At 61.8% G+C, this 25,784-nt stretch overlaps 1 protein-coding gene across 1 annotated transcript; it reads left to right on the top strand.

The window, feature by feature from the left end:
- Positions 1-21,625, top strand: LOC139587056 (uncharacterized). The gene is made up of 7 exons (XM_071420892.1): positions 1-156; positions 633-1,640; positions 1,929-2,948; positions 3,331-4,341; positions 14,961-15,977; positions 19,093-20,103; positions 20,636-21,625. The coding sequence occupies exons 1-7, from the start codon at positions 142-144 to the stop codon at positions 21,623-21,625; spliced, it is 6,072 nt and encodes a 2,023-aa protein (XP_071276993.1). The 5' UTR covers positions 1-141.
- Positions 21,626-25,784: the final 4,159 nt, after the last annotated feature.

Raw genomic sequence — 25,784 nt, 5'->3', positions numbered from 1 at the left:
GCCACCCGGGCGTGTTTGTCACCTGGAGCATCCCCAGAGCGTCCCTGGAGTGTCCCCAGAGCGTCCCTGGAGTGTCCCCGGAGCATCCCTGGAGCGTCCCCAAGGCATCCCCGGAGCGTCCCTGGAGCGTCCTCAGGTTCCATGGAGCCCCTCGAGGTGCGACAGTCCCGGAGTGGTGGGGGGGGAGGGGACAGAGGGGACACGGGGGTGACAGAGGGGACACGGGGGGGTGACAGAGGAGACACAGCGGTGGGGGGGTGCAAAAGGCAGTGGGGGATGGAGGGGACACTAGGGGGGGTGACAGAGGGGACACGGGGGTGACGGGAGGGACACGGGGGTGATGGGGGGGACACGGGGGTGACTGGGGGGACACGGGGGTGACGGGAGGGACAGGGGGCATCGCAAAGGGGACAGGAGGGCAGAGGAGGAAGGGGCGAGGTGACAGAGAGGTGGGGGGGGACAACGGGAGGCGGCAGGGGGTGGCAGAGGGGTCAGGGGGGTGACAAAGGCACAGAGGGGACAGCAGAGCCCTCCAGGGAGGGGACAAGGGGCGCCCCAGGAGGGCACAGGGGCCAGGCCAGCAGGCCGCAGCTGCCACCAGGTCCCTGACAGCTCCCGTGTCCCCTCCCCAGCTGTCCCCGGCCCTGCTGCAGCCGCAGGACAGCGCTGGGGCCATCCTGGGCCAGCTGCTGGCCACCCTGCCCAGGGAGAACGAGACGCTGCTCGGGTCTGCAGCGAGCCTGTCCCGGGACACGGAGGAATTCACCAGGGAACTCCGGGCCACCCTGTACCGCACCGATGGCAACTGGCGGTACTGGAATGACACCAGCGATGATATTAACCCTCTGACCTTCCTGAGACAGGCCCTGGCCGCCTATGACAGCACCCAAGGGACCCCCCAGGAGCCTCGGCAATGGCAGTTCTCCACATGGGACATGGCACCAGGAAGCCTCAAGGACAGCTGGGCCCAGCTGGCCAAGAAAGCCACCAAGCTCCGCAACACCTGCAGGGATTTGGCCACCAAGGCGGCCGACAGGGAGGGCACCAACACCGCCCGGGCCAGAGAGCTGCAGGCCAAGGCTGCCCGTGATGGGACAGCTCAGGAACACATGGGGGAGCTGGGACAGGCCCTGGGCAGGGAGGAGGGGGCCAAGGTGGTGGCCGGGCATGAAGCCCAGGACAGGAGGATACAGGCCGCAGTGACTGCCAGCGAGGCCACAAGGGCCACCATGGAGAGACAGCGGCTGGAGGCGGCCCTGGGGCTGCTGGAGCGCTTGGTGGCCGCGTGTGACGGAGCCACCGCCTTCCCCCGGGAGCTGCAGCGCAGGGTTGGGGACATCGAGGCTGCCCTGAAGTGGACAAATGAGGGATTCTTTGATATCCCCGAGGACTCGGTGGCCAAGGTGGCCGAGGCCGAGCGGCTGTGGGAGGCCAACGCCCGCCTGGCCAGGGATCACCTGCTGGGGGCAGTTCCAGACGCCAGTAACATCTTGTTCGCTATTGGCCCCACCAGCCCCAGTGCCTGTGGGGTGGCCGAGCGGTGCCAAAGAGCCACCGAGGACATCACGAGGCTCCTTCAAACCCCAGAGTGTCCCCAGAGCGTCCCCAGGGAGTCCCCAGTGAGTGTGGAGCTCCAAGAGGTTCAATGGGGGCGGGGGGGGCTGGGAGAGAGGGAGCACTGTGGGGGGAGGGGAGGGAGCAGTGGGGTCTAGGGGGGACACGGGGGGTGGGGGGGTGGCAGAGGGGACAGCAGAGGGGCGGGGCTGGGCGGGGCTCCGAGGGGAGGGGCCATGGGACAGGGGGAACAAGAGGCTGACAAAGGGACGGAGGGGACAGAGGGGACAGAGGGGACCCCTCGGGGGCAGGGGCCAGCCCAGGACACCACAAGTGCCACCAGGTCCCTGACACCTCCCCTGTTCCCTCCCCAGCTGCGCCCGGCCCTGCTGCAGCCACAGGTCACCGTGGTGGCCACCCTGGGCGAGCTGCTGGCCACCCTGCCCATGCTGGATGAGGAGAGGCTGGTGTTGATATCCCCAGGGAGCCTTTACTGGGACCTGGAGGAATTCACCAATGAGCTCCGGGTCACCCTGTGCCGCATTGATGACAGCTGGTGGCACCACAATGATGATGGTCCTCACACCTCCAATGATGCTGGCCCTGTCAGCTCCCTGAGCCAGGCCCTGGATGCCTACAATAACAACCCATGGACCACCTGGGATGATGTGACAATGGCAGCCAGCGAGTGGCACCGGTCGGTGTCTGCGCTTGTGAACAGCTGGACCAAGCTGGCCAGGGCAGCCACCGAGCTCCGCAACACCTGCAGGAATTTGGCCACCAAGGCGGCCGACAGGGAGGCCTCAAACACCGCCCAGACCAGGGAGCTGCAGGCCGAGGCTGCCCGTGATGGGACAGCTCAGGAACACATGGGGGAGCTGGGACAGGCCCTGGGCAGGGAAGAGGGGGCCGAGGTGGTGGCCGGGCGTGAAGCCCAGGACAGGAGGATACGGGCCGCAGTGACTGCCAGCGAGGCCACAAGGGCCACCATGGAGAGACAGCGGCTGGAGGCGGCCCTGGGGCTGCTGGAGCGCTTGGTGGCCGCGTGTGACGGAGCCACCGCCTTCCCCCGGAAGCTGAAGCGCAGGGTTGGGGACATCGAGGCTGCCCTGAAGTGGAGAAAAAAGGGATTCTTTGATATCCCCGAGGATTTGATGGCCAAGGTGGCCGAGGCCGAGCGGCTGTGGGAGGCCAACGCCCGCCTGGCCAAGGATCACCTGCTGGGGACACTTGGGGACATCATCGGCTTCTATTTCGATCATGGTCCCACCAGTGCCCGTGGGGTGGCCGAGCGGTGCCAAAGAGCCACCGAGGACATCCCGAGGCTCCTCCAAGTCCCAGAGTGTCCCCAGAGCATCCCCAAGATCTCCCCAGTGAGCCTGGAGCCCCAAGAGGTGCGATGGGGGGCACGGAGGGCAGAGGGGACAGAGGGGACACTCGGGGGACAGGGGGCATGGGGGGTGGGGGAAGGGACAGTGGGGGATGGGAGGGACAGGAGGGGGGGCAGGAAAGGGGGAGGGGACAGAGAGGGGGAGGGGAGAGGGGGGGAAGGGGGCAGTGGGGGAGGGGGCGGCCATGGTGGGGGTTGGGGGGGGCAGAGGGGACAGCAGAGGGGCGGGGCTGGGCGGGGCTCCGAGGGGAGGGGCCATGGGGCAGGGGGAACAAGAGGCTGACAAAGGGACGGAGGGGACAGAGGGGACCCCTCGGGGGCAGGGGCCAGCCCAGGACACCACAAGTGCCACCAGGTCCCTGACACCGCCCCTGTCCCCTCCCCAGCTGTCCCCGGCCCTGCTGCAGCCACAGGTCACCGTGGTGGCCACCCTGGGCGAGCTGCTGGCCACCCTGCCCAGGCGGGGCAAGGAGATGCTGCTGCCCGAGTCCACCGTGAGCCTGTACCGGGACCTGGTGACCTTCACTGAGAGCCTCCGGGTCACCCTGTACTGCACTGAGGGCACCTGGTGGCACCGCAATGTCACCTCCGATGGTGGTGACCCTGTCCCCTCCCTGAGCCAGGCCCTGGATGCCTGCAGGAGCACCCCAGGGACCACCTGGGATGATGTGACAATGGCAGCCAGGAAGTGGCGGCGGTCGGTGGCTGTGCTTGTGAACAGCTGGACCAAGCTGGCCAAGAAAGCCACCAAGCTCCGCCGCAACTGCAGGGATTTGGCCACCGAGGTGGCCGACAGGGAGGGCACCAACACCGCCCGGGCCAGGGAGCTGCAGGCCGAGGCTGCCCGTGATGGGACAGCTCAGGAACACATGGGGGAGCTGGGTCAGGCCCTGGGCAGGGAGGAGGGGGCCGAGGTGGTGGCCGGGTATGAAGCCTGGGTGAGCAGAGAGGCCAGGGTGGCTGCCAGTGAGGCCACAAGGGCCACCATGGAGAGGCAGCGGCTGGAGGCGGCCCTGGGGCTGCTGGAGCGCTTGGTGGCCGCGTGTGACGGAGCCACCGCCTTCCCCCGGGAGCTGCAGCGCAGGGCTGGGGACATCGATGCCGCCCTGAAGTGGAGAAATGAGGAGTCCCCCAATGTCCCCGAGGACTCGGTGGCCAAGGTGGCCGAGGCCGAGCGGCTGTGGGAGGCCAACGCCCGCCTGGCCAAGGATCCCCTGCTGGGGGCAGTTCCAGACGCCAGCAACATCTTGTTCGCTGTTGGCCCCACCAGCCCCAGTGCCTGTGGGGTGGCCGAGCGGTGCCAAAGAGCCACCGAGGACAGCCCAAGGCTCCTTCAACCCCCAGAGAGTCCCCAGAGCGTCCCCAGGGAATCCCCAGTGAGCCTGGAGCTCCAAGAGGTGCGAGGGGGGGGAGATAAAGGGGACACTGGGGGTCGGGGACGGGAGGGGGCCATGGGGCATGTGGGGGACATGGGGGTGGTGGGAGGGGGCAGGAGGTCACAAAGGGGACAGGAGGGAGGGGCAGGAAGGGAGAAGGTGACAGAGAGAGGGAGGGGAAATTGGGGCAGGGGGGCAAGGGGGATGGGAATGCCTGGGGTGGAGGGGACACTGGGGCTGGGGGGCGGTGTCAGGAGGGACAGCAGAGGGTGACAGGGGCTGCGAGTGTGGTGGCAGGGGGTGGCAGAGGGGACAGCGGGTGGGGTGGCAGGGGGTGGCAGAGGGGAGGAGGGGGTGACAGAGGGACAGAGGGGACAGCAGAGCCCTCCAGGAGGGGGACAGAGGGGACCCCAGGAGGGCACAGGGGCCGCCCCAGGAGGCTGTAGGTGCCCTGAGGTCCTGACGCCTCCCCTGTCCCCTCCCCAGGTGTCCCCTCCCCAGCTGCTGGAGGCTCTGGTGTCCACGGTGGCCACCCTGGGCGAGGTGACGGCCACTGTGACCGGGCCACGCCGGGGCGTGCGGCGCTGTGTGCCCCCAAAGCTGCTGCACGCGGCCCTGAGGATCTTCACCTGGAGCCTCCGTAAGGCCCTGGACCACCCTGGTGACCCCTCCCATGGCCCCTGCGATGTCCCCTCCCTGGGCCAGGCCCTGGCTGCCCTCGGGGCCAACCTGGGGGCCACCTGGGCGGGTGTGAGAGCCGTGGGCAGCACCTGGCGGGAGTTGGTGGCCGCGCGCGAGGGGAGATGGAAGCAGCTGCTCGAGGAGGTCACCAAGCTCCGCGATGCCTGTGAGGACGCGGCCCTCGCCTGGGCCAGGCACCAGCAGGACAAGGCCACCCGCAGGGGGACAGCTGGGGACAACCTGGCGGCCCCTGCCCAGCAGCTGATGGTGGCCCCGGACAGGGATGAGGAGGCCTCAGCGGGGGCTGCGCACGGTGCCCGGGTGGCGGCGGCCACCAACGAGGCCGTGGGAGAGGCTGTGGTGGCCACCAGGCCGGCGAGGGCGGCCATCAGGAGGAGACATTGGGCAGAGGTGGCCCTGGAGCCGCTGCAGCGCTTGGTGGCCGCGTGTGACAAAGCCACTGAGTTTATCAGGTACATGGACTGCCAGCTCACGGCCATCGAGTTTGCCCTGGAGGGGACAAAGGAGGCGTCCCCTGATGTCCCCGAGGACTTGGTGGCCGCGGTGGCCAAGTTTGAGCAGCTGTGGGAGGCCAGTGCCCGCCTGTTCAAGCATCACCTGCTGGGGACACTTGGGGACATCCACGACCTCCTCTTGAGTCCCTATGATGGTCGCGGTGGCCCCGATGGCCCTGGCAGCTGCGCGGTGGCCGAGAGGTGCCAAAAAGCCATGGAGGCCATCCCAAGGCTGCTTCAGGACAGTGACGTCACTGCTGCAACATCATCACGGCAGTGACATCATTGGGGACATCGCTGCTGGAAATCTATAAATGTTGGAGTCGGAAATTAAAAGTGTTCTTTTTTAGTCAGAAATTAAAAGTGTTCTTTTTTACCTTGGGAGCGTTAGCATCGTGTTATTTCCTGTCCCGTAGCAACATCTGGCGGCCGCCGTGCGTGGAACAGCCATGGGTGAGGTCCAATGGTTTAACTCCCCCTCCGTGTTTTGGCGCGGTGACTCTGAGCCCTTTGGCACTTTGGCCGCCGCTCCTGTGATAATGGCAAATCCCGTGGGGTTCATGGAGGAGTCTCTGGTTTTGGACCTCTGGAAGGGTCTCCTGGAGCAGAAACGGGTTTCCATTTCCTGGAGTGATTTTGAGAGATTGTTTCTGTGGGCCAGGGAGCGAGGGGGTTTTTTCCAACCCTGCAGAGCCATTCCCTAGGGAGGCATAGCCTCTCCTGGGAGGCCAAGCTCTTTTTGATGATTGCACGATGGACGTGGGATCACTGCTGGTGCAGTGGAAAACGTTTGACGCGATTTGGCACAGGTCTGGGTTCTGTGGCTCTCGGCGTTCCCAGGGGGACCCTTCTGTCTCAGATGTGGATGAGGGGGTGTAAAAGCGGAAATGAGGGATGTGGGACTCCATGTGGCTCTACAAAATGCAGTTTATTACATCCAAGGTGTTACAGCATTCCAGGGTCATGGGTGACAGAGCTGTGCCCACAGCTGTCAGCTCCAGCTGCAGGCAGCCCTGGAGACCCTTTGGTTTTGGTTACAATGCTGTCTGTACTTTTCTTTGCTGAGCATCTTCATACAGCAGAACCAATCTCTACCTTAACTTTTACCTGTAGCCTATCATAAGTACTATAATTACCATATTCATGTTACTGTTCTCCAATCACTAAAAGTTAGTACATTACAGTTTAAGCCAGAAACTGCTTTTCAGTTTTCTTGCAGTGGAAAATTCTGAGACCTTTTTTCTACTTGCACCATTGGCAGGCTTGTTTCCCTCTGCTATTTTTCTGCTCGGTAAAAACGTCTTGTTTCTGGTGGGTTTATCTTTTGCTCTAAGCCATAAAAACCTCTTCTAAATAACACACACTTTGCCTCCGTGGTTATCCAGTAAGACTGGTTCAGCAATTCTTTTCTTCTATATCAAAAATTGCACATATAGTTTCTATTTTAACGACAAAAGTTACACTTTAACTACAAAGCTAAATTTGCAAGACTCTTAAAATGTTAATACAGCACTACTAATCAATACAACATAATACATACAGTAAATACCTGCCGGAGCCATATAATATGCACTTTTCACAACAGGTGAAAAACAAGTTGGCTTTGTCAGTGTTCTGTTCCCCGGGGCCTTGCACCAAAGGGATTTAGAAATGCATCTCCAGGTGCCAATCGGTGTGGACACGACTGCGTCCCCTCTGCAAACCTCGTCTAAGAGGCAATGCCCCAATTCCTCCCAAGTTCTCGGAGTCAGTGCAGAACCCACCTCTACCAGAACCCGTGATCTCTGGCCCAGCCCAGCAGATCACAGAGTGCTTCATCCGAGACTGCAATTCCCATGGGAGGTATGAAAGCCCTCCGCATGGTCACAACGAGTTGCTGGTCTCTAGAAGGTTGGTTCTCCATTTCTAAGGAAAACCCAACCCTCAGCAGCAGGCATCCACTTCAAGAGACAGACAGTCTGCTGTGTTGGGAAAAGCCGTCCCCCACTCAGTTCTCGGCCTCCCAGGGGAGGTTTCTTTGGTCTGTTGTTTTCCCCCAACCCCGTGGTCTGAACAGGACCAGTCTCCTCAGGAAGACACAGGGCAAAGGCAGCGTTACCTCACTCAAGAGGGCAAACGGTGTCCGATCGCAGAGGGTCACTGGGTCACTCGTCTCGGGCCGTGTCCCAGCTGTCCTGTGATTCCACGAGGGCGCCAAAATCTCTCCTGGTTTGAACAGACAGGCGTCTGTTACGGAAGGCAGGAGCCTCCCCTGAAGTGGAAAATGTAAACCCCCTCCCTCCTGATTGCTACGAATTTTAAATTGTGAGGCTCTCAGACAACAACATGGGAGCTGGGATAACAGTTCTTTATTAGGGAAGAAAATAAAAAGATCAAATAAACAATGCAGTGAACAAAACAACACTGCCAGAGTCAGAACCCAGCCTGGCACCCTGTGGGTGCTGGCAGCAGAACCATTGGAATTGTGGCTCAGCCCTGCTGCAGTGTCAGGGCTGGTTCTGCTGGAGCAGGGATCCTGGAGAAAGGTGCAGTCTCTGCCTCTGAAGATCCAGGGGAAGGAGAGGCAGCGGCTGCTCCTCTGGAAATCCATGGAGAAGCCGTGCTGGTGTTCCAGAATCTCAGGATTATATCCAGGCAGGAATGCTTGGCTGGTGTTCCAGAATCTCCAGATTATATCCAGGTAGGAATGCTTGCCTGGTGTTCCAGAATCTCCAGATTATATCCAGGCAGGAATGCTTGGCTGGTGTTCCAGAATCTCCAGATTATATCCAGGCAGGAATGCTGGGCTGGTGTTCCAGAACCTCCAGATTATATCCAGGTAGGAATGCTTGGCTGGTGTTCCAGAATCTCCAGATTATATCCAGGCAGGAATGCTTGGCTGGTGTTCCAGAATCTCAGGATTATACCCAGGTAGGAATGCTTGGCCGGTGTTCCAGAATCTCCAGATTATATCCAGGTAGGAATGCTTGGCTCCTCCCCCTGGGCTCACATCTCCCAATGGGATGCTGCTGCTCTTATCAGCCATGCAGGGACATTCCATAGCTGTTGTCAGCAGGTGCCTCCCCAGAGAGAGGAGTGGCTGTGGTAGAGATAAGGAAAACTGCCCAATCAGCAGAAGGCAGCTGCCATCCAGACGGCAAACAGAATACAAAATTCGCTTGGCAATCCAGGACAGTGAGACGTGTCAGAAGTTTGAGATGTGTCAGAAGTTTGAGATGTGTCAGAAGTTTGAGATGTGTCAGAAGATTCACGGGAGGTGGAACCGTGGGCACGTGCAGGAAAGGCAGCAGGGCGTGTCTGCAGCTTGGAGAAAATGCAGAGCACTAACGAAGAAACCAGGGAGGACGGGACAGCGGCAGCGCAGCTCTGAGCAGGGCAGGGAGAGGCGAAGCTGAGGATTCCCAGGGCACAAGGAAGGTCAGGATTCCCGGTCCACACAAGGTTCAAGATTCCCAGGGCACACAAATTCAGGATTCCTGGGATATGCAAAGTTCAGAATTCCCAGGGCACATGAAATTCAGGATTCCCAGAGCACACATGGTTCAGGAGTCCCAGGGCACACGAAATTCAGGATTCCCAGGGCACACGAAATTCAGGATTCCCAGGGCACACAAGGTCCAGGATTCCTGGGGCACACGAAGCTCACGGTTCCCGGGGCACATGAGGCTCACGATTCCCAGGCCATACTTAAAAATAGCTTAGAAACTGTTGTGAAACAGTTGAGACATAGTGAAGCATGGACTGTTAGTTTGGTTACTATGTTGTAAAAGGGGTCATTATAAGAAACCCGGCACGCAAGGTGCCACAGCACCCCAGTAAATGCAGCACCCCCAGGCAAAACTGAGCCAGCCAGGACAGAACAGTCAGGGGCCACTCAAACACCTTAAACCTTCATGCAAATGAAGGATCCCAAAAGAATCCAATCCCAAGGGACAAGAAACAGGATGGAGAGGGGATTCTGACCCTCTGGGTCTGCGCTGCCCCACCTGGGCCCTCGGGGCCGTGGCTGCTGAGCAGCCCCAGCGCCGGCGCTGCTCCATCCCCGACGGGAACGGCCCTGCTGGGCTGGGCCCTGCTTTGGGCCTTGCTTTGATTGGAATAAACGCTGGAATCGCTGCAGCACCGGGAGCCTGCTCCAGTGTTTAACAACGGGGAATTCAGGATTCCTGGAGCACACGGAATTCAGGATTCCTGGGCATGGGGAATTCAGGATTCCTGGGCACACGGAATTCAGGATTCCCAGAGCACACGGAATTCAGGATTCCTGGGCACACAAAGTTCAGGATTCCCGGGGCACACGGAATTCAGGATTCCCAGAGCACAGGAAATTCAGGATTCCAGGGGCACACAAAATTCAGGATTGCTGGGACACACAAGGTTCAGGATTGCCGGGGCACAGGAGCGGACCCTGATCGGTCCCTCAGGGCTGAGCTCCGGCGGTGCCAGGGAATTCTCTCTGCAGGCACAGCCCGGCCGCCCTCCTCCCATGCCCAAAGAGCCACAGAGAGACGCTGCCCCCAACCCCTGCCCCCCATCCTCCGCTGTCTCTGTTCCCCCTCCCGGAGAAACTCCCAAAAACCAGAGCAGTTCCCCCTCCCCGCCTTCTCAGCCCTCAGAGCCTCTCAGCAACGCAATGGGGAAAAAAACCCCCAAGTAACAAGGAGAGAACAGAAAATCCCAATCCCCAACAGGGCGGGGGTGGCTGCGGTTTTTGGGGGTCCCAACGACGCCCGGGGCGGGCTCAGTGCTCAGCACCCCCCAAACCACAGCCGGGTGTGAGAAACAAAGTTCACTCCTGGGAAATTGCCAACGTTTAATAGGGGCTATAAAAGGACTTTAGCACAAGAAGTCGCCTCTAACTGAACCCATCGTTCTCCAGAGCCGGTCCCGCGGCGGGGCTGCAAACACATTCCTGAGTCTGGACATTGCTCAAACATTCCCGGGAGGTTTGGATGTTCCAGGAGCTCCTGTTGGCTTTGAACCTCTGGCTTTGTCTGCTGGACACTCTGTGGATTGGGTCCATGTATTTGATTTCTTCTCCTGGTTCCATCCCGTTGTTTCACACCCCCTGATCAATTCATAAATTCTCCTCAGGTTTGTGTCGCTGTTGTCACCACCTGCAGAGGCCGGGCCCAGGCGTGAGAAACAAGGGAATTGTTTTACACCACTGAGTCAGTTACACAAAAGCATTTTAACATGTACAGTCCCTATTTTAATATTTATTAGTTGTCTATTTAATTTTTTGAACATTTTAATGCCCGTGATATATTGATTTCTTACTTTTGTTTATTATTTATTATTTTTAGATGTAAAAATATATTACTGCAGGAGTGACTGCGCGAGTTGGGATTTTAAACCAAATTGTGAAATTGCAGCTCTCAACCTTTCTGAAATCTTCCACTCGAAAGTTTCCCAAACTCTCCCAGCAGCATTGGTCACCACGGGAAAAGCCCCTGCATCATTTCAGAGAAAAGTCCCTTCCCCAGCAGCTTCCGCAATAACTCCCTTCCACTTTCGTTTCTGAGCTGCTTCTGTTTCAGGGCCTCATTCCAGCTCCGATTCCTCATTCTCTACAGCCTGAGAGGGAGGGTTTCGTTTAACCGGCTCCAGCGCTGGCTCAGAGACAAACTGAGAGGGCGCTGGCCGCTTTCCTGGCTGTCTGTCTGAACCCACTATCAATGGCAAGCCCGTTTTCTCAAAAGAAAAGCCTCTTTTGGGGACAGCCGAATCCTTTTGTCCAATTCCCAGTTTTTGCAAATTGTCCACCAAAGATTTTAAACCCTCTTCAATAGCAGTATTATTCACAATAACCTCTCCTTCCTTATCCTTTTCACTTACAGCGGGTTTAGTTTCTAAATTACTGTCATCAACAGTTTCTTCACTCTGAGTGCAGCTGTGCTGTGCTCTGCACACCAATCCCCCAGAGAGGTTTTTCACTCCCATTACAGCTTTGTCCTGTGCTCTGCACACCAATCCCCAGAGAGGTTTTTCACTCCCATTACAGCTTTGTCCTGTGTCCTGCACACCAATCCCCCAGAGAGGTTTTTTATTCTGATTACAGCTTTGTCCTGTCCTGCACACCAATCCCCAGAGAGGTTTTTCACTCCCATTACAGCTTTGCCCTGTGTCGGACAGCCCAATCCCCCAGAGAGGTTTTTCACTCCCATTAGAGCTTTGTCCTGTGTCTGACAGCCCAATCCCCAGAGAGGTTTTTCACTCTGATTACAGCTTTGTCCTGTGTCCTGCACACCAATCCCCCAGAGAGGTTTTTTATTCTGATTACAGCTTTGTCCTGTCCTGCACACCAATCCCCCAGAGAGGTTTTTCGCTCCCATTACAGCTTTGCCCTGTGTCCTGCACACCAATCCCCAGAGAGGTTTTTCACTCCCATTACAGCTGTGCCTTGTGCTGCACACCAATCCCCAGAGAGGTTTTTCACTCCCATTACAGCTCTGTCCTGTGTCTGACAGCCCGGCCCCCCCAAGGGGCAGCAGCTTCCTCATTCCCGCTCGGAGCTGGAGGAGCTCTCGGTCCATCCAATGCTCGATTCTGAGCCCAGGGGCCGTGGGCTGCCTGCGGGGATATCTGAGGCGGCAGGAAACAGCTGCTGAGCTGAAGTTGCTGGGAATGCCTGAGGCTGTTCTGACTCAAACAGCTGCTGAGCTGAAGTTGCTGGGAATGCCTGAGGCTGTTCTGACTCGGAGGCAAGGGCTGCACAAGCCCCAGCAGCAGCAGCAGCTGCTTTCCTCTCTGCCTTTAGGGCTTGCAGCACCTCTATGCTAATTTCCCACAAAGCAGCAGATTTAGGCGCCTCTTTGGCCTCACTCTGGCCAGATGCAACTGAGTCCCACAACATCCGCCCCACAGCTTCCCATGCTGAAATCTCAAAGGCGACCGCTGCTCCTGCTGTGAGATCACTGGCAGCTTCTTCCTCCTCTCTGGCTGCCTCCTCCTCCTCCTCCTCCTCCTCCTCCTCCTCCTCCTCTGTGGCAGCCGCCTCCTCCTCCTCACTGGCAGCCTCCTCCTCTGTGGCTGCCTCCTCTTCCTCTCTGGCAGCCTCCTTTTCCTCCTCTCTGGCAGCCTCCTCCTCCTCTCTGGCTGCCTCCTCTTCCTCCTCCTCTCTGGCAGCCTCCTCCTCCTCCTCTTCCTCCTCCTCCTCCTCCTCCTCCTCCTCCTCCTCAGTGCCCACCGCCACCCGGGCCTTGAGCACAGCCCAATTCGAGGCCACCTCCTCCCTGTCCAGGGCCACCGGTGGCTGCTGGGCCTTGGCCACCGTGTTGTCCCCACCCTGTGTCCCTGCGAGTGGCCTCACCCTGCAGGTCCCCGGCCCGGATGGTGGCCTCGGTGGTGGCCTCGGTGGTGGCCTCATCCTCACTGGCCTCATCCCCACGGGCCCTGCAGAGCTCGGAGGTGCCCCGGGCCAGCCGGTACCAGCTCAGGGCCAGCACCTGCCAGGCCCAGGCTGAGGCTCCCACCTTGGCCCAGGTAGCCCCGGGGTGGGCCTGAGGGTGGCCAGGGCCTGGCGCAGGGAGGGGACATCACAGTGGCCCGGGGAGGCGACAGCACGGAGGGTCAGGGCCTTGTGGCGGCTCCAGGCACGGCTGCTCAGGGACCCTGGGCACAGGCGCTGCTGCTCGTCCCTCTGCGGCCCGGGCACGGTGGCCGCCACCTCGCCCAGGGTGGCCACCAGGGCCCCCAGAGCCCAGAGCACCGGAGAAGGGGACACCTGGGCAGGGCACAGGGGAGGTGTCAGGGACCTGGTGGCATTTGTGGCCTCCTGCGGTGGCCCCTGTGCCCCCCCGGGGTCCCCTTTGTCCCCTCCCTGGAGGGCTCTGCTGTCCCCTCTGTCCCTTTGCCACCCCCTCATCCCCTCTGCCACCCCCTGCCACCCTCCCGCTGTCCCCTCTGCCACCCTCGGTCCCCTCCAGCCCTCTGGCACCTCCCCCCTTCCTGTCACGCCCTCCTGTCCCCTCTGTCACCCCCGTGTCCCCCCACGCTGGGATTGTCACACCTTGAGGGGCTCCATGGCCACTGGGGACACTCAGGGGACACTCTGGGGGCACTCTGGGGGCACTCTGGGGACACTCTGGGGACACGCAGGGGACACCCTGGGGACACACTGGGGACACTCTGGGGACACTCTGGGGACACACTGGGGACACTCTGGGGACACGCAGGGGACACTCAGGGGACACTCTGGGGACACGCAGGGGACACTCAGGGGACACTCTGGGGACAATCTGGGGACACTCCAGGTGACAAACACGCCCAGGTGACAGCTGGGGACACAGGGGAACGTGGCACGGCCAGATGGAGGAAGCAGGAAGAGGTGACCTCACTGTCCCCCGTGCTCTCCCCACCTGTGGGGCCAGGGCAGGGTCCCCAGTGTCCCCCCAATGTCCCCAATGGGACCCCGATGTCCCCTGAGTGTCCCCACATGGCCCTGGTGTTGCCCCAATGTCCCCCACAAGCCCCAGGTGTCCCCCAGTGTCCAGCTGGGGACACCAGGGACTCACCGGGGTCCTGTTGGGGACCCTGGGGACACCCCCGGGTCCTTCCCTTGGGGACACCCCCGGGTCCTTCCCTTGGGGACACCGGGGCCACCCTGACGTCCCCTGTCCTCTTTTGGGTTGCCACGATGTCCCCGATGTCCCCGCAGTGTCCCCAACAGGACCCTGGTGTGTCCCCAGGAGGACATCAGGGGACACCTGAGCCTTGTTGGGGACCCCGGGGGGACATTGGGGTCCCCTTGGTGGCCTCGGGGGGGACATTGGGGACCCAGCGCTGGCCCCACAGGAAGCGGGGGGGGGTGGTGATGTCACCTCTTCCTGCTTCCTCCATCTGGCTGCACCCGTTCCTGTGTGTCCCCAACTGCCACCCGGGCGTGTTCGTCACCTGCAGCGTCCCCAGAGTGTCCCTGGAGTGTCCCCAGAGCGTCCCTGGAGCATCCCCAGGTGCCATGGAGCCCCTCGAGGTGCGACAGTCCCGGAGTGGTGGCGGGGGAGGGGACAGAGGGGACACGGGGGGCGGGGTGACAAAAGGCAGTGGGGGACAGAGGGGACACGGGGGTGGCAGAGGGGACACGAGGGTGACAGAGGGGACACGGGGGGGGCGACAAAAGGCAGTGGGGGACAGAGGGGACACGGGGGTGACAGAGGGGACATGGGGGTGGCAGAGGGGACACGGGGGTGACGGGAGGGACAGGGGGCGTCGCAAAGGGGACAGGAGGGCAGAGGAGGAAGGGGCGAGGTGACAGAGAGGTGGGGGGGGACAACGGGAGGGTGGCAGGGGGTGGCAGAGGGGTCAGGGGGGTGACAAAGGCACAGAGGGGACAGCAGAGCCCTCCAGGGAGGGGACAAGGGGCACCCCAGGAGGGCACAGGGGCCAGGCCAGCAGGCCGCAGCTGCCACCAGGTCCCTGACAGCTCCCGTGTCCCCTCCCCAGCTGTCCCCGGCCCTGCTGCAGCCGCAGGACAGCGCTGGGGCCATCCTGGGCCAGCTGCTGGCCACCCTGCCCAGGGAGAACGAGACGCTGCTCGGGTCTGCAGCGAGCCTGTCCCGGGACACGGAGGAATTCACCAGGGAACTCCGGGCCACCCTGTACCGCACCGATGGCAACTGGCGGTACTGGAATGACACCAGCGATGATATTAACCCTCTGACCTTCCTGAGACAGGCCCTGGCCGCCTATGACAGCACCCAAGGGACCCCCCAGGAGCCTCGGCAATGGCAGTTCTCCACATGGGACATGGCACCAGGAAGCCTCAAGGACAGCTGGGCTCAGCTGGCCAAGAAAGCCACCAAGCTCCGCAACACCTGCAGGGATTTGGCCACCGAGGCGGCCGACAGGGAGGCCACTGCCACCGCCCGGGCCAGGGAGCTGCAGGCCGAGGCTGCCCGTGATGGGACAGCTCAGGAACACATGGGGGAGCTGGGACAGGCCCTGGGCAGGGAGGAGGGGGCCGAGGTGGTGGCCGGGCATGAAGCCCAGGTGAGGAGAGAGGCCGGGGTGGCTGCCAGCGAGGCCACAAGGGCCACCATGGAGAGACAGCGGCTGGAGGCGGCCCTGGGGCTGCTGGAGCGCTTGGTGGCCGCGTGTGACGGAGCCACCGCCTTCAACCGGGAGCTGCAGCGCAGGGTTGGGGACATCGCGGGCACCTCGGAGGGGACAAATGAGGAGTCCCCCAATGTACCCGAGGACTCGGTGGCCAAGGTGGCCGAGGCCGAGTGGCTGTGGGATCCCAGCTTCTGGCTGGGCAGTTATCACCCGCTGGGGGCAGTTCCAGACGCCAGCAAGCTCTGTTTCACTGGTGGCCCCACCAGCCCCAGTGCCTGTGGGGTGGCCGAGCAGTGCCAAAGAGCCACCGAGCAGCAACAAAGAGCCATGTTCTGGCTCTCTCCCCCCCCAGCATGTCCCCAGAGCGTCCCCAGGGAGTCCCCAGTGAGCCTGGAGCCCCAAGAGGTGCGAGGCGGGGGGGAGAGAGATGGGGACAGAGGGGACAGGAGCAGGGGGGGCAATGGGGGATGGAGAGGACACGGGGGGGGGGGGGGGGGGGGGGTGGGCGGGGTCAGGAGGTTGCACAGGGGACAGGAGGGAAGGGCCGGAAGGGGGGCGGTGACAGAGGGAGGGAGGGGAAAGGGGGAGGAGCGTGCAGTGGGGAATGGGGGGGACACGGCGGGGAGGGGACACGGGGGTGGCGGTGGTGGCAGAGGGGACAGCAGAGGGGGCGGGGCTGGGAGGGGCTCCGAGGGGAGGGGCCATGGGGCAGAGGGAACAAGAGGCTGACAAAGGGACAGAGGGGACAGAGGGGACCCCTCGGGGGCAGGTGCCAGCCCAGGACACCACAAGTGCCACCAGGTCCCTGACACCTCCCCTGTCCCCTCCCCAGCTGTCCCTGGCCCTGCTGCTGCCACGGGTCACTGCGGGGGCCACCCTGGGCGAGCTGCGTGCCACCCTGCCCAGGCGGGACGAGGAGATGATGATGGTGCCCGAATCCCCAAGTTTCCTGTACAATGAACTGTTGGGCTTCACCGAGGAGTTCGACTGCAGCCCCTGTGGCAGTGATGAAGTCTGGTTCCGCCGCAATGGCACCTCTGAGGATCCACCTCCCACGTCCCTGAGCCGGGCCCTGGCCGCCTACAGGAGCACCCCAGGGACCACCTGGGATGATGTGAGACTGGCGGCCAGGAAGTGGCAGGAGGCGGTGGATGGGCGAGTTGAGATGTGGGATGACCTGGCCAGGAAAGCCACCGAGCTCCGCAACGCCTGCAGGGCGACGGTCACTGAGCTGACTCACAAGGTGGCCACCAACACCGCCCGGGCCAGGGAGCTGCAGGCCGAGGCTGCCCGTGATGGGACAGCTCAGGAACACATGGGGGAGCTGGGACAGGCCCTGGGCAGGGAGGAGGGGGCCGAGGTGGTGGCCAGGCGTGAAGCCCAGGTGAGCAGAGAGGCTGGGGGGGCTGCCAGCCTGGTCACTACGGCAAGCAGAAGGAGACAGCGGCTGGAGGCGGCCCTGGGGCTGCTGGAGCGCTTGGTGGCCGCGTGTGACGAAGCCACCACCTTCCCCCGGGAGCTGCAGCGCAGGGTTGGGGACATCGGGGCCGCCCTAAAGGGGACAAATGAGGAGTCCCCCGATGTCCCTGAGGCCTTGGTGGCCAAGGTGGCTGTGGCCGAGCGGCTGTGGGAGGCCAGCACCCGCCTGGGCAAGGATCACCTGCTGGGGACACTTCACTACATCTGCAAGGTCTATATCGATGATGAACCTGTCAGCCTCAGCGGCCGTGGGGTGGCCGAGCGGTGCCAAAGAGCCACCGAGGACATCCCGAGGCTCCTTCGACCCCGAGAGCGTCCCCGAGGTGTCCCCAAGGTGTCCCCAGTGAGTGTGGAGCCCCAAGGGGTTCAATGGGGGCGGGGGGGGCCGGGAGAGAGGGAGCACTGTGGGGGGAGGGGAGGGAGCAGTGGGGTCTAGGGGGGACACGGGGGGTGGGGGGGGTGGCAGAGGGGACAGCAGAGGGGCGGGGCTGGGCGGGGCTCCGAGGGGAGGGGCCATGGGGCAGAGGGAACAAGAGGCTGACAAAGGGACGGAGGGGACAGAGGGGACCCGTCGGGGGCAGGGCCAGCCCAGGACACCACAAGTGCCACCAGGTCCCTGACACCTCCCCTGTTCCCTCCCCAGCTGTCCCCGGCCCTGCTGCAGGCACAGGTCACCGTGGTGGCCACCCTGGGCGAGCTGCTGGCCGCCCTGCCCATGCTGGATGAGGAGAGGCTGGTGTTCATGTCCCCAGGGAGCCTGTACCGGGACCTGGAGGAATTCACCAATGAGCTCCGGGTCACCCTGTGCCGCACTGATGACAGCTGGTGGCACCACAATGATGATGGTCCTCACACCTCCAATGATGCTGGCCCTGTCAGCTCCCTGAGCCAGGCCCTGGACGCCCACCATAACAACCCATGGACCACCTGGGATGATGTGACAATGGCAGCCAGGAAGTGGCACCGGTCGGTGTCTGCGCTTGTGAACAGCTGGGCCAAGCTGGCCAAGAAAGCCACCGAGCTCCGCAACACCTGCAGGGATTTGGCCACCAAGGCGGCCGACAGGGAGGGCACCAACACCGCCCGGGCCAGGGAGCTGCAGGCCGAGGCTGCCCGTGATGGGACAGCTCAGGAACACATGGGGGAGCTGGGTCAGGCCCTGGGCAGGGAGGAGGGGGCCGAGGTGGTGGCCGGGCATGAAGCCCAGGAGAGGAGAGAGGCCGGGGTGGCTGCCAGCGAGGCCACAAGGGCCACCATGGAGAGACAGCGGCTGGAGGCGGCCCTGGGGCTGCTGGAGCGCTTGGTGGCCGCGTGTGACGGAGCCACCGCCTTCCCCCGGAAGCTGAAGCGCAGGGTTGGGGACATCGAGGCTGCCCTGAAGTGGAGAAAAAAGGGATTCTTTGATATCCCCGAGGATTTGGTGGCCAAGGTGGCCGAGGCCGAGCGGCTGTGGGAGGCCAACGCCCGCCTGGCCAAGGATCACCTGCTGGGGACACTTGGGGACATCATCGGCTTCTATTTCGATCATGGTCCCACCAGTGCCCGTGGGGTGGCCGAGCTGTGCCAAAGAGCCACCGAGGACATCCCGAGGCTCCTCCAAGTCCCAGAGTGTCCCCAGAGCGTCCCCAAGATCTCCCCAGTGAGCCTGGAGCCCCAAGAGGTGCGATGGGGGGCACGGAGGGCAGAGGGGACAGAGGGGACACTCGGGGGACAGGGGGCATGGGGGGTGGGGGAAGGGACAGTGGGGGATGGGAGGGACGGGGGGGGGGCAGGAAGGGAGGAGGGGACAGAGAGGGGGAGGGGAGAGGGGGGGCAGGGGGCAGTGGGGGAGGGGGCGGCCATGGTGGGGGTTGGGGGTGGCAGAGGGGACAGCAGAGGGGCGGGGCTGGGCGGGGCTCCGAGGGGAGGGGCCATGGGGCAGAGGGAACCAGAGGCTGACAAAGGGACGGAGGGGACAGAGGGGACCCCTCGGGGGCAGGTGCCAGCCCAGGACACCACAAGTGCCACCAGGTCCCTGACACCTCCCCTGTCCCCTCCCCAGCTGTCCCCGGCCCTGCTGCAGCCACAGGTCACCGTGGTGGCCACCCTGGGCGAGCTGCTGGCCACCCTGCCCAGGCGGGGCAAGGAGATGCTGCTGCCCGAGTCCACCGTGAGCCTGTACCGGGACCTGGTGACCTTCACTGAGAGCCTCCGGGTCACCCTGTACTGCACTGAGGGCACCTGGTGGCGCCGCAATGTCACCTCCGATGGTGGTGACCCTGTCCCCTCCCCGAGCCGGGCCCTGGCCGCCTGCAGGAGCACCCCAGGGACCACCTGCGATGATGTGACAATGGCAGCCAGGAAGTGGGACCCATCGGTGCCTGTACTTGGGAACAGCTGGACCAAGCTGGCCAGGGCAGCCACCGAGCTCCCCCACACCTGCAGGGATTTGGCCGCCGAGGCGGCCAACATGGAGGCCACCGCCACCGCCCGGGCCAGGGAGCTGCAGGCCAAGGCTGCCCGTGATGGGACAGCTCAGGAACACATGGGGGAGCTGGGTCAGGCCCTGGGCAGGGAGGAGGGGGCCGAGGTGGTGGCCGGGCATGAAGCCCAGGTGAGGAGAGAGGCCAGGGTGGCTGCCAGCGAGGCCACAAGGGCCACCATGGAGAGACAGCGGCTGGAGGCGGCCCTGGTGCTGCTGGAGCTCTCGGTGGCCCCGTGTGACGGAGCCACCGCCTTCCCCCGGGAGCTGCAGCGCAGGGCTGGGGACATCGAGTCTGCCCTGAAGTGGAGAAATGAGGGAGACTTTGATATCCCCGAGGCCTTGGTGGCCAAGGTGGCCGAGGCCGAGCGGCTGTCGGAGGCCAACGCCCGCCTGGCCAAGGATCCCCTGCTGGGGGCAGTTCCAGACGCCAGCAACATCTTGTTTGCTATTGGCCCCACCAGCCCCAGTGCCTGTGGGGTGGCCGAGCGGTGCCAAAGAGCCACCGAGGACAGCCCAAGGCTCCTTCAAACCCCAGAGAGTCCCCAGAGTGTCCCCAGGGAGTCCCCAGTGAGCCTGGAGCTCCAAGAGGTGCGAGGGAGGGGAGATAAAGGGGACACTGGGGGAAGGGCACGGGAGGGGGCCATGGGGCATGTGGGGGACATGGGGGTGGTGGGAGGGGGCAGGAGGTCACAAAGGGGACAGGAGGGAGGGGCAGGAAGGGAGAAGGTGACAGAGAGAGGGAGGAGAATTTGGGGCAGGGGGTGAGGGGGATGGGAATGACTGGGGTGGAGGGGACACTGGGGCTGGCGGGCGGTGTCAGGAGGGACAGCAGAGGGTGACAGGGGCTGCGAGTGTGGTGGCAGGGGGTGGCAGAGGGGACAGCGGGTGGGGTGGCAGGGGGTGGCAGAGGGGACAGCGGGTGGGGTGGCAGGGGGTGGCAGAGTGGAAAGCAGGGAGCGTGGCTGGGGTCAGCAGAGGGGAGGAGGGGGTGACAGAGGGACAGAGGGGACAGCAGAGCCCTCCAGGAGGGGGACAGAGGGGACCCCAGGAGGGCACAGGGGCCGCCCCAGGAGGCTGTAGGTGCCCTGAGGTCCTGTCACCTCCCCTGTCCCCTCCCCAGGTGTCCCCTCCCCAGCTGCTGGAGGCTCTGGTGTCCATGGTGGCCACCCTGGGCGAGGTGACGGCCACTGTGACCGGGCCACGCCGGGGCGTGCGGCGCTGTGTGCCCCCAAAGCTGCTGCACGCGGCCCTGAGGATCTTCACCTGGAGCCTCCGTAAGGCCCTGGACCACCCTGCTGACCCCTCCCATGGCCCCCGCGATGTCCCCTCCCTGGGCCAGGCCCTGGCCGCCCTCGGGGCCACCCCGGGGGCCACCTGGGCCGGTGTGAGAGCCGCGGGCAGCGCCTGGCGGGAGTTGGTGGCCACGCGTGAGGAGAGATGGAAGCAGCTGCTCGAGGAGGTCACCAAGCTCCGCGACGCCTGCGAGGACGCGGCCCTCGCCTGGGCCAGGCACCAGCAGGACAAGGCCACCCGCAGGGGGACAGCTGGGGACAACCTGGCGGCCCCTGCCCAGCAGCTGATGGTGGCCCCGGACAGGGATGAGGAGGCCTCAGCGGGGGCTGCGCACGGTGCCCGGGTGGCGGTGGCCACCAACAAGGCCGTGGGAGAGGCTGTGGTGGCCACCAGGCCGGCGAGGGCGGCCATCAGGAGGAGACATTGGGCAGAGGTGGCCCTGGAGCCGCTGCAGCGCTTGGTGGCTGCGTGTGACAAAGCCACTGAGTTTATCAGTTACATGGACTGCCAGCTCAGGGCCATCGAGGCTGCCCTGGAGGGGACAAAGGAGGCGTCCCCTGATGTCCCTGAGACCCTGGTGGCCGTGGTGGCCAAGTTTGAGCAGCTGTGGGAGGCCAGCGCCCGCCTGTTCAAGCATCACCTGCTGGGGACACTTGGGGACATCCACGACCTCCTCTTGAGTCCCTATGATGGTCGCGGTGGCCCCGATGGCTCTGGTAGCCACGCGGTGGCCGAGAGGTGCCAAAAAGCCATCGAGGCCATCCCAAGGCTGCTTCAGGACAGTGACGTCACTGCTGCGACGTCATCACGGCAGTGACATCATTGGGGACATCGCTGCTGGAAATCTATAAATGTTGGAGTCAGAAATTAAAAGTGTTCTTTTTTAGTCGGAAATTAAAAGTGTTCTTTTTTACCTTGGGAGCGTTATCATTGTGTTATTTCCTGTCCCGTAGCAACATCTGGCGGCCGCCATGCATGGAACAGCCATGGGTGAGGTCCAATGGTTTAACTCCCCCTCCGTGTTTTGGCGCGGTGACTCTGAGCCCTTTGGCACTTTGGCCGCCGCTCCTGTGAGAATGGCAAATCCCGTGGGGTTCATGGAGGAGTCTCTGGTTTTGGACCTCTGGAAGGGTCTCCTGGAGCGGAAACGGGTTTCCATTTCCTGGAGTGATTTTGAGAGATTGTTTCTGTGGGCCAGGGAGCGAGGGGGTTTTTTCCAACCCTGCAGAGCCATTCCCTAGGGAGGCATAGCCTCTCCTGGGAGGCCAAGCTCTTTTTGCTGATTGCACGATGGACGTGGGATCACTGCTGGTGCAGTGGAAAACGTTTGACGCGATTTGGCACAGGTCTGGGTTCTGTGGCTCTTGGCGTTCCCAGGGGGACCCTTCTGTCTCAGATGTGGATGAGGGGGTGTAAAAGCGGAAATGAGAGATGCAGGACTCCAGGCAGCTCTTCAAGGTGCAGTTCATTGTTTCCAAGGTGTTACAGCTGCCCAGGGTCATGGGTGACAGAGCTGTGCCCACATCTGTCAGCTCCAGCTGCAGGCAGGCCTGGAATTCCACATTCCTCACTCAGGCTTTTACTAATGGTGATGCCCCACGTTGGGCGCCACCGTAAGAGTGGAAATGAGGGATGTGGGACTCCAGGTCGCTCTTCAAAGTGCAGTTTATTACACCCAAGGTGTTACAGCTGCCCAGGGTCATGGGTGACAGAGCTGTGCCCACAGCTGTCAGCTCCAGCTGCAGATAGACCTGCAGACCCACATCCCTCACTCAGTCTCTGACTAACGGTTCCGAACGTTGGGCGCCACCGTAAGAGCAGAAATGAGGGACGCGGGACTCCATGTGGCTCTTCAAGGTGCAGTTCATTGTTTCCAAGGTGTTACATCATTCCACGGTCATGGGTGACAGAGCCTGTGCCCACATCTGTCAGCTCCAGCTGCAGGCAGCCCTGGAGACCCGCGTTCCTCATTCAGGCTCTCAGTAAAGGTGCCCCACCTTGGGCGCCACCATAAGAGCCTGAATGAGAGATGTGGGACTCCATGTGGCTCTTCAAAGTGCAGTTCATGGATTCCAAGGTGTTACAGCATTCCAGGGTCATGGCTGACAGAGCCTGTGCCCGCAGCTGTCAGCTCCAGCTGCAGGCAGCCCTGGAGTTCCACATCCCTCATTCAGGCTCTGATTAACGGTGCTCCACGTTGGGCGCCACCGTAAGAGCGGAAATGAGGGATGTGGGACTCCATGTGGCTCTTCACAATGCAGTTTATTCCATCCAAGAGGTTACAGCATTCCAGGGTCATGGGTGACAGAGCTGTGCCCACAGCTGTCAGCTCCAGCTGCAGACAGGCCTGGAGTTCCACATCCCTCACTCAGGTTTTTACTAATGGTGCTGCACGTTGGGCGCCACCATAAGGGCCTAAATGAGGGATGCGGGACTCCATGTGGCTCTTCAAAGTGCAGTTTATTCCATCCAAGGTGTTACAGCTGCCCCGGGGTCATGGCTGACAGAGCTGCGCCTACAGCTGTCAGCTCCAGCTGCAGGCAGGCCTGGAGACCCGCATCCCTCACTCAGGCTCTGACTAATGGTGCCTCACGTTGGGCGCCACCGTAAGAGCGGAAACCAGGGACCCAGGACCTTAGACAGATCTTCAAAGTGCAGTTCATGGTTTCCAAGGTGTTACAGCATTCCAGGGTCATGGGTGACAGAGCTGTGCCCACATCTGTCAGCTCCAGCTGCAAGCAGCCCTGGAGTTCCTCATCCCTCACTCAGGCTCTGACTAACGGTGCCCCACCTTGGGCGCCACAGTAAGAGCAGAAATGAGGGATGGGGGACTCTATGCGGCTCTTCAAAGTGCAGTTCATGGATTCCAAGCTATTACAGCACTCCAGGGTCAAGGGTGACAGAGCCTGTGCCCACATCTGTCAGCTCCAGCTGCAGGCAGCCCTGGAGACCCACGTTCCTCATTCAGACTCTGATTAACGGTGCCCCAGGTTGGGCGCCACCGTAAATGTGGAAATGAGGGATGTGGGACTCCATGTGGCTCTTCAAAGTGCAGTTTATTCCATCCAAGGTGTCACAGCTGCCCAGGGTCATGGCTGACAGCGCTTGTGCCCACAGCTGTCAGCTCCAGCTGCAGGCAGCCCTGCAGACCCACATCCCTCACTCAGGCTCTGACTAATGGTGCCCCACATTGGGCGCCACCGTAAGAGTGGAAACCAGGGACCCAGGACTTCAGACAGATCTTCAAAATGCAGTTCATTGTTTCCAAGGTGTTACAGCATTCCAGGGTCATGGGCGACAGACACACACACAGCTGTCAGCTCCAGCTGCAGGCAGCCCTGGAGACCCGCGTTCCTCACTCAGGCTCTCAGTAAAGGTGCCCCACGTTGGGCACCACCGTAAGAGCAGAAATGAGGGATGTGGGACTCCATGTGGCTCTTCAAAGTGCAGTTCATTGTTTCCACGGTGTCACAGCTGCCCAGGGTCATGGGTGACAGAGGCTGCACCTACAGCTGTCAGCTCCAGCTGCAGGCAGGCCTGGAGACCCGCATCCCTCACTCAGGCTCCCACAGGACCCCTTCCCTCTGGACAGAAATCCTGTCCTTGGCCCCAGTTCATGTCACGATCCCCTGGGGCAGGTGGGGTTGTGATGGTTCCGTTTCCAGACCCCAGACGTGCAAAAGGCAAACAGCAGGGGCTCTCAGTTTAATCACAAACCCTGCGCACCACAGGGGATATTCCTGTGTCTGCTCCAGGGTGCCCTGGCCCCCAGGGCCGCACTGACTCTGACCCTCATGCGTGGAGGAATTTTCCCAGACTTCAGGATAGACTGGAACACACAAAAGTGTGAAATAGATTCTAGAGAGCAGTGCAGGTGCATCACTGGGTGAGAAATTGAGGTTTTGGGGTTTTTAGTGTGTTGTGGATGGGAGCAAGATGGAGGGCACAGGGCGTGGTCCTGGGTTTCTTCTTCATGCTGCTTCTTCCTCCTTCTCCATGGGTTTGGGTGGCGTTTTGTAATTGGGCAGAGAATTCCCCGATGGGGGCTCTGTGGGATCAGTGATTGGGTTAAAAGGGAAAATAACCCAGGTGTCAGCTCGGGCTCTGTGGGATCAGTGATTGGGTTAAAAGGGGAAATAACCCAGGTGTCAGCTCGGGCTCTGTGGGATCAGTGATTGGGTTAAAAGGGGAAATAACCCAGGTGTCAGCTCGGGCTCTGTGGGATCAGTGATTGGGTTAAAAGGGAAAATAACCCAGGTGTCAGCTCGGGCTCTGTGGGATCAGTGATTGGGTTAAAAGGGAAAATAACCCAGGTGTCAGCTCGGGCTCTGTGGGATCAGTGACTGGGTTAAAAGGGGAAATAACCCAGGTGTCAGCTCGGGCTCTGTGGGATCAGTGATTGGGTTAAAAGGGAAAATAACCCAGGTGTCAGCTCGGGCTCTGTGGGATCAGTGATTGGGTTAAAAGGGAAAATAACCCAGGTGTCAGCTCGGGCTCTGTGGGATCAGTGACTGGGTTAAAAGGGGAAATAACCCAGGTGTCAGCTCTCAGTTGGACACTTTAGTCTCAAAGGACCTTGTGATGAGAGATTGTCGCCATTTTGTGCCTTGTCAATGACAGGCTGCGGATTGTAGCGAAGATAAGAAGATAAGATAAGAAGATAAGATAAGAAGATAAGATAAGAAACGATGAACACCGGACCCCAAACATGAGTTACCGCCTCAGGTGCCTCCAGGCCACACCCAGCGAGACCCACGAGTGCAAGCCTGCGCTCCCAGGCCACGCCCATGCCCTTCCCATTGGCCACCGCCCCCTGGGCCCCGCCCATTTCCCCGCACATCATTCATTTCCCTCCAGACCCGACCCCTTTCCCACGCGTCATTCATTCCCCTCCAGGCCCCGCCCTTTTCCCACACTTCATTCATGTCCCCCAGGCCCCGCCCCTTTCCCACACTTCATTAATTCATTCCTCTGCA

Source organism: Agelaius tricolor, unplaced genomic scaffold (genome assembly GCF_023055355.1).
Source record: "Agelaius tricolor isolate 1412-34295 unplaced genomic scaffold, bAgeTri1.0.p SCAF_171, whole genome shotgun sequence".
Taxonomy (NCBI): domain Eukaryota; kingdom Metazoa; phylum Chordata; class Aves; order Passeriformes; family Icteridae; genus Agelaius; species Agelaius tricolor.
The sequence above is the reverse complement of the archived record's forward strand: the minus strand, read 5'-3'. Positions and strand labels throughout refer to the sequence as shown.

What these genes read in the sequence shown, in the direction of transcription:
- LOC139587056 (XM_071420892.1), top strand. An exon ending in TGAGCCTGGAGCCCCAAGAG is followed by an intron (nt 2,949 to 3,330) that starts GTGCGATGGGGG and finishes TCCCCTCCCCAG; the next exon opens with CTGTCCCCGGCCCTGCTGCA. An exon ending in TGAGCCTGGAGCCCCAAGAG is followed by an intron (nt 15,978 to 19,092) that starts GTGCGAGGCGGG and finishes TCCCCTCCCCAG; the next exon opens with CTGTCCCCGGCCCTGCTGCA.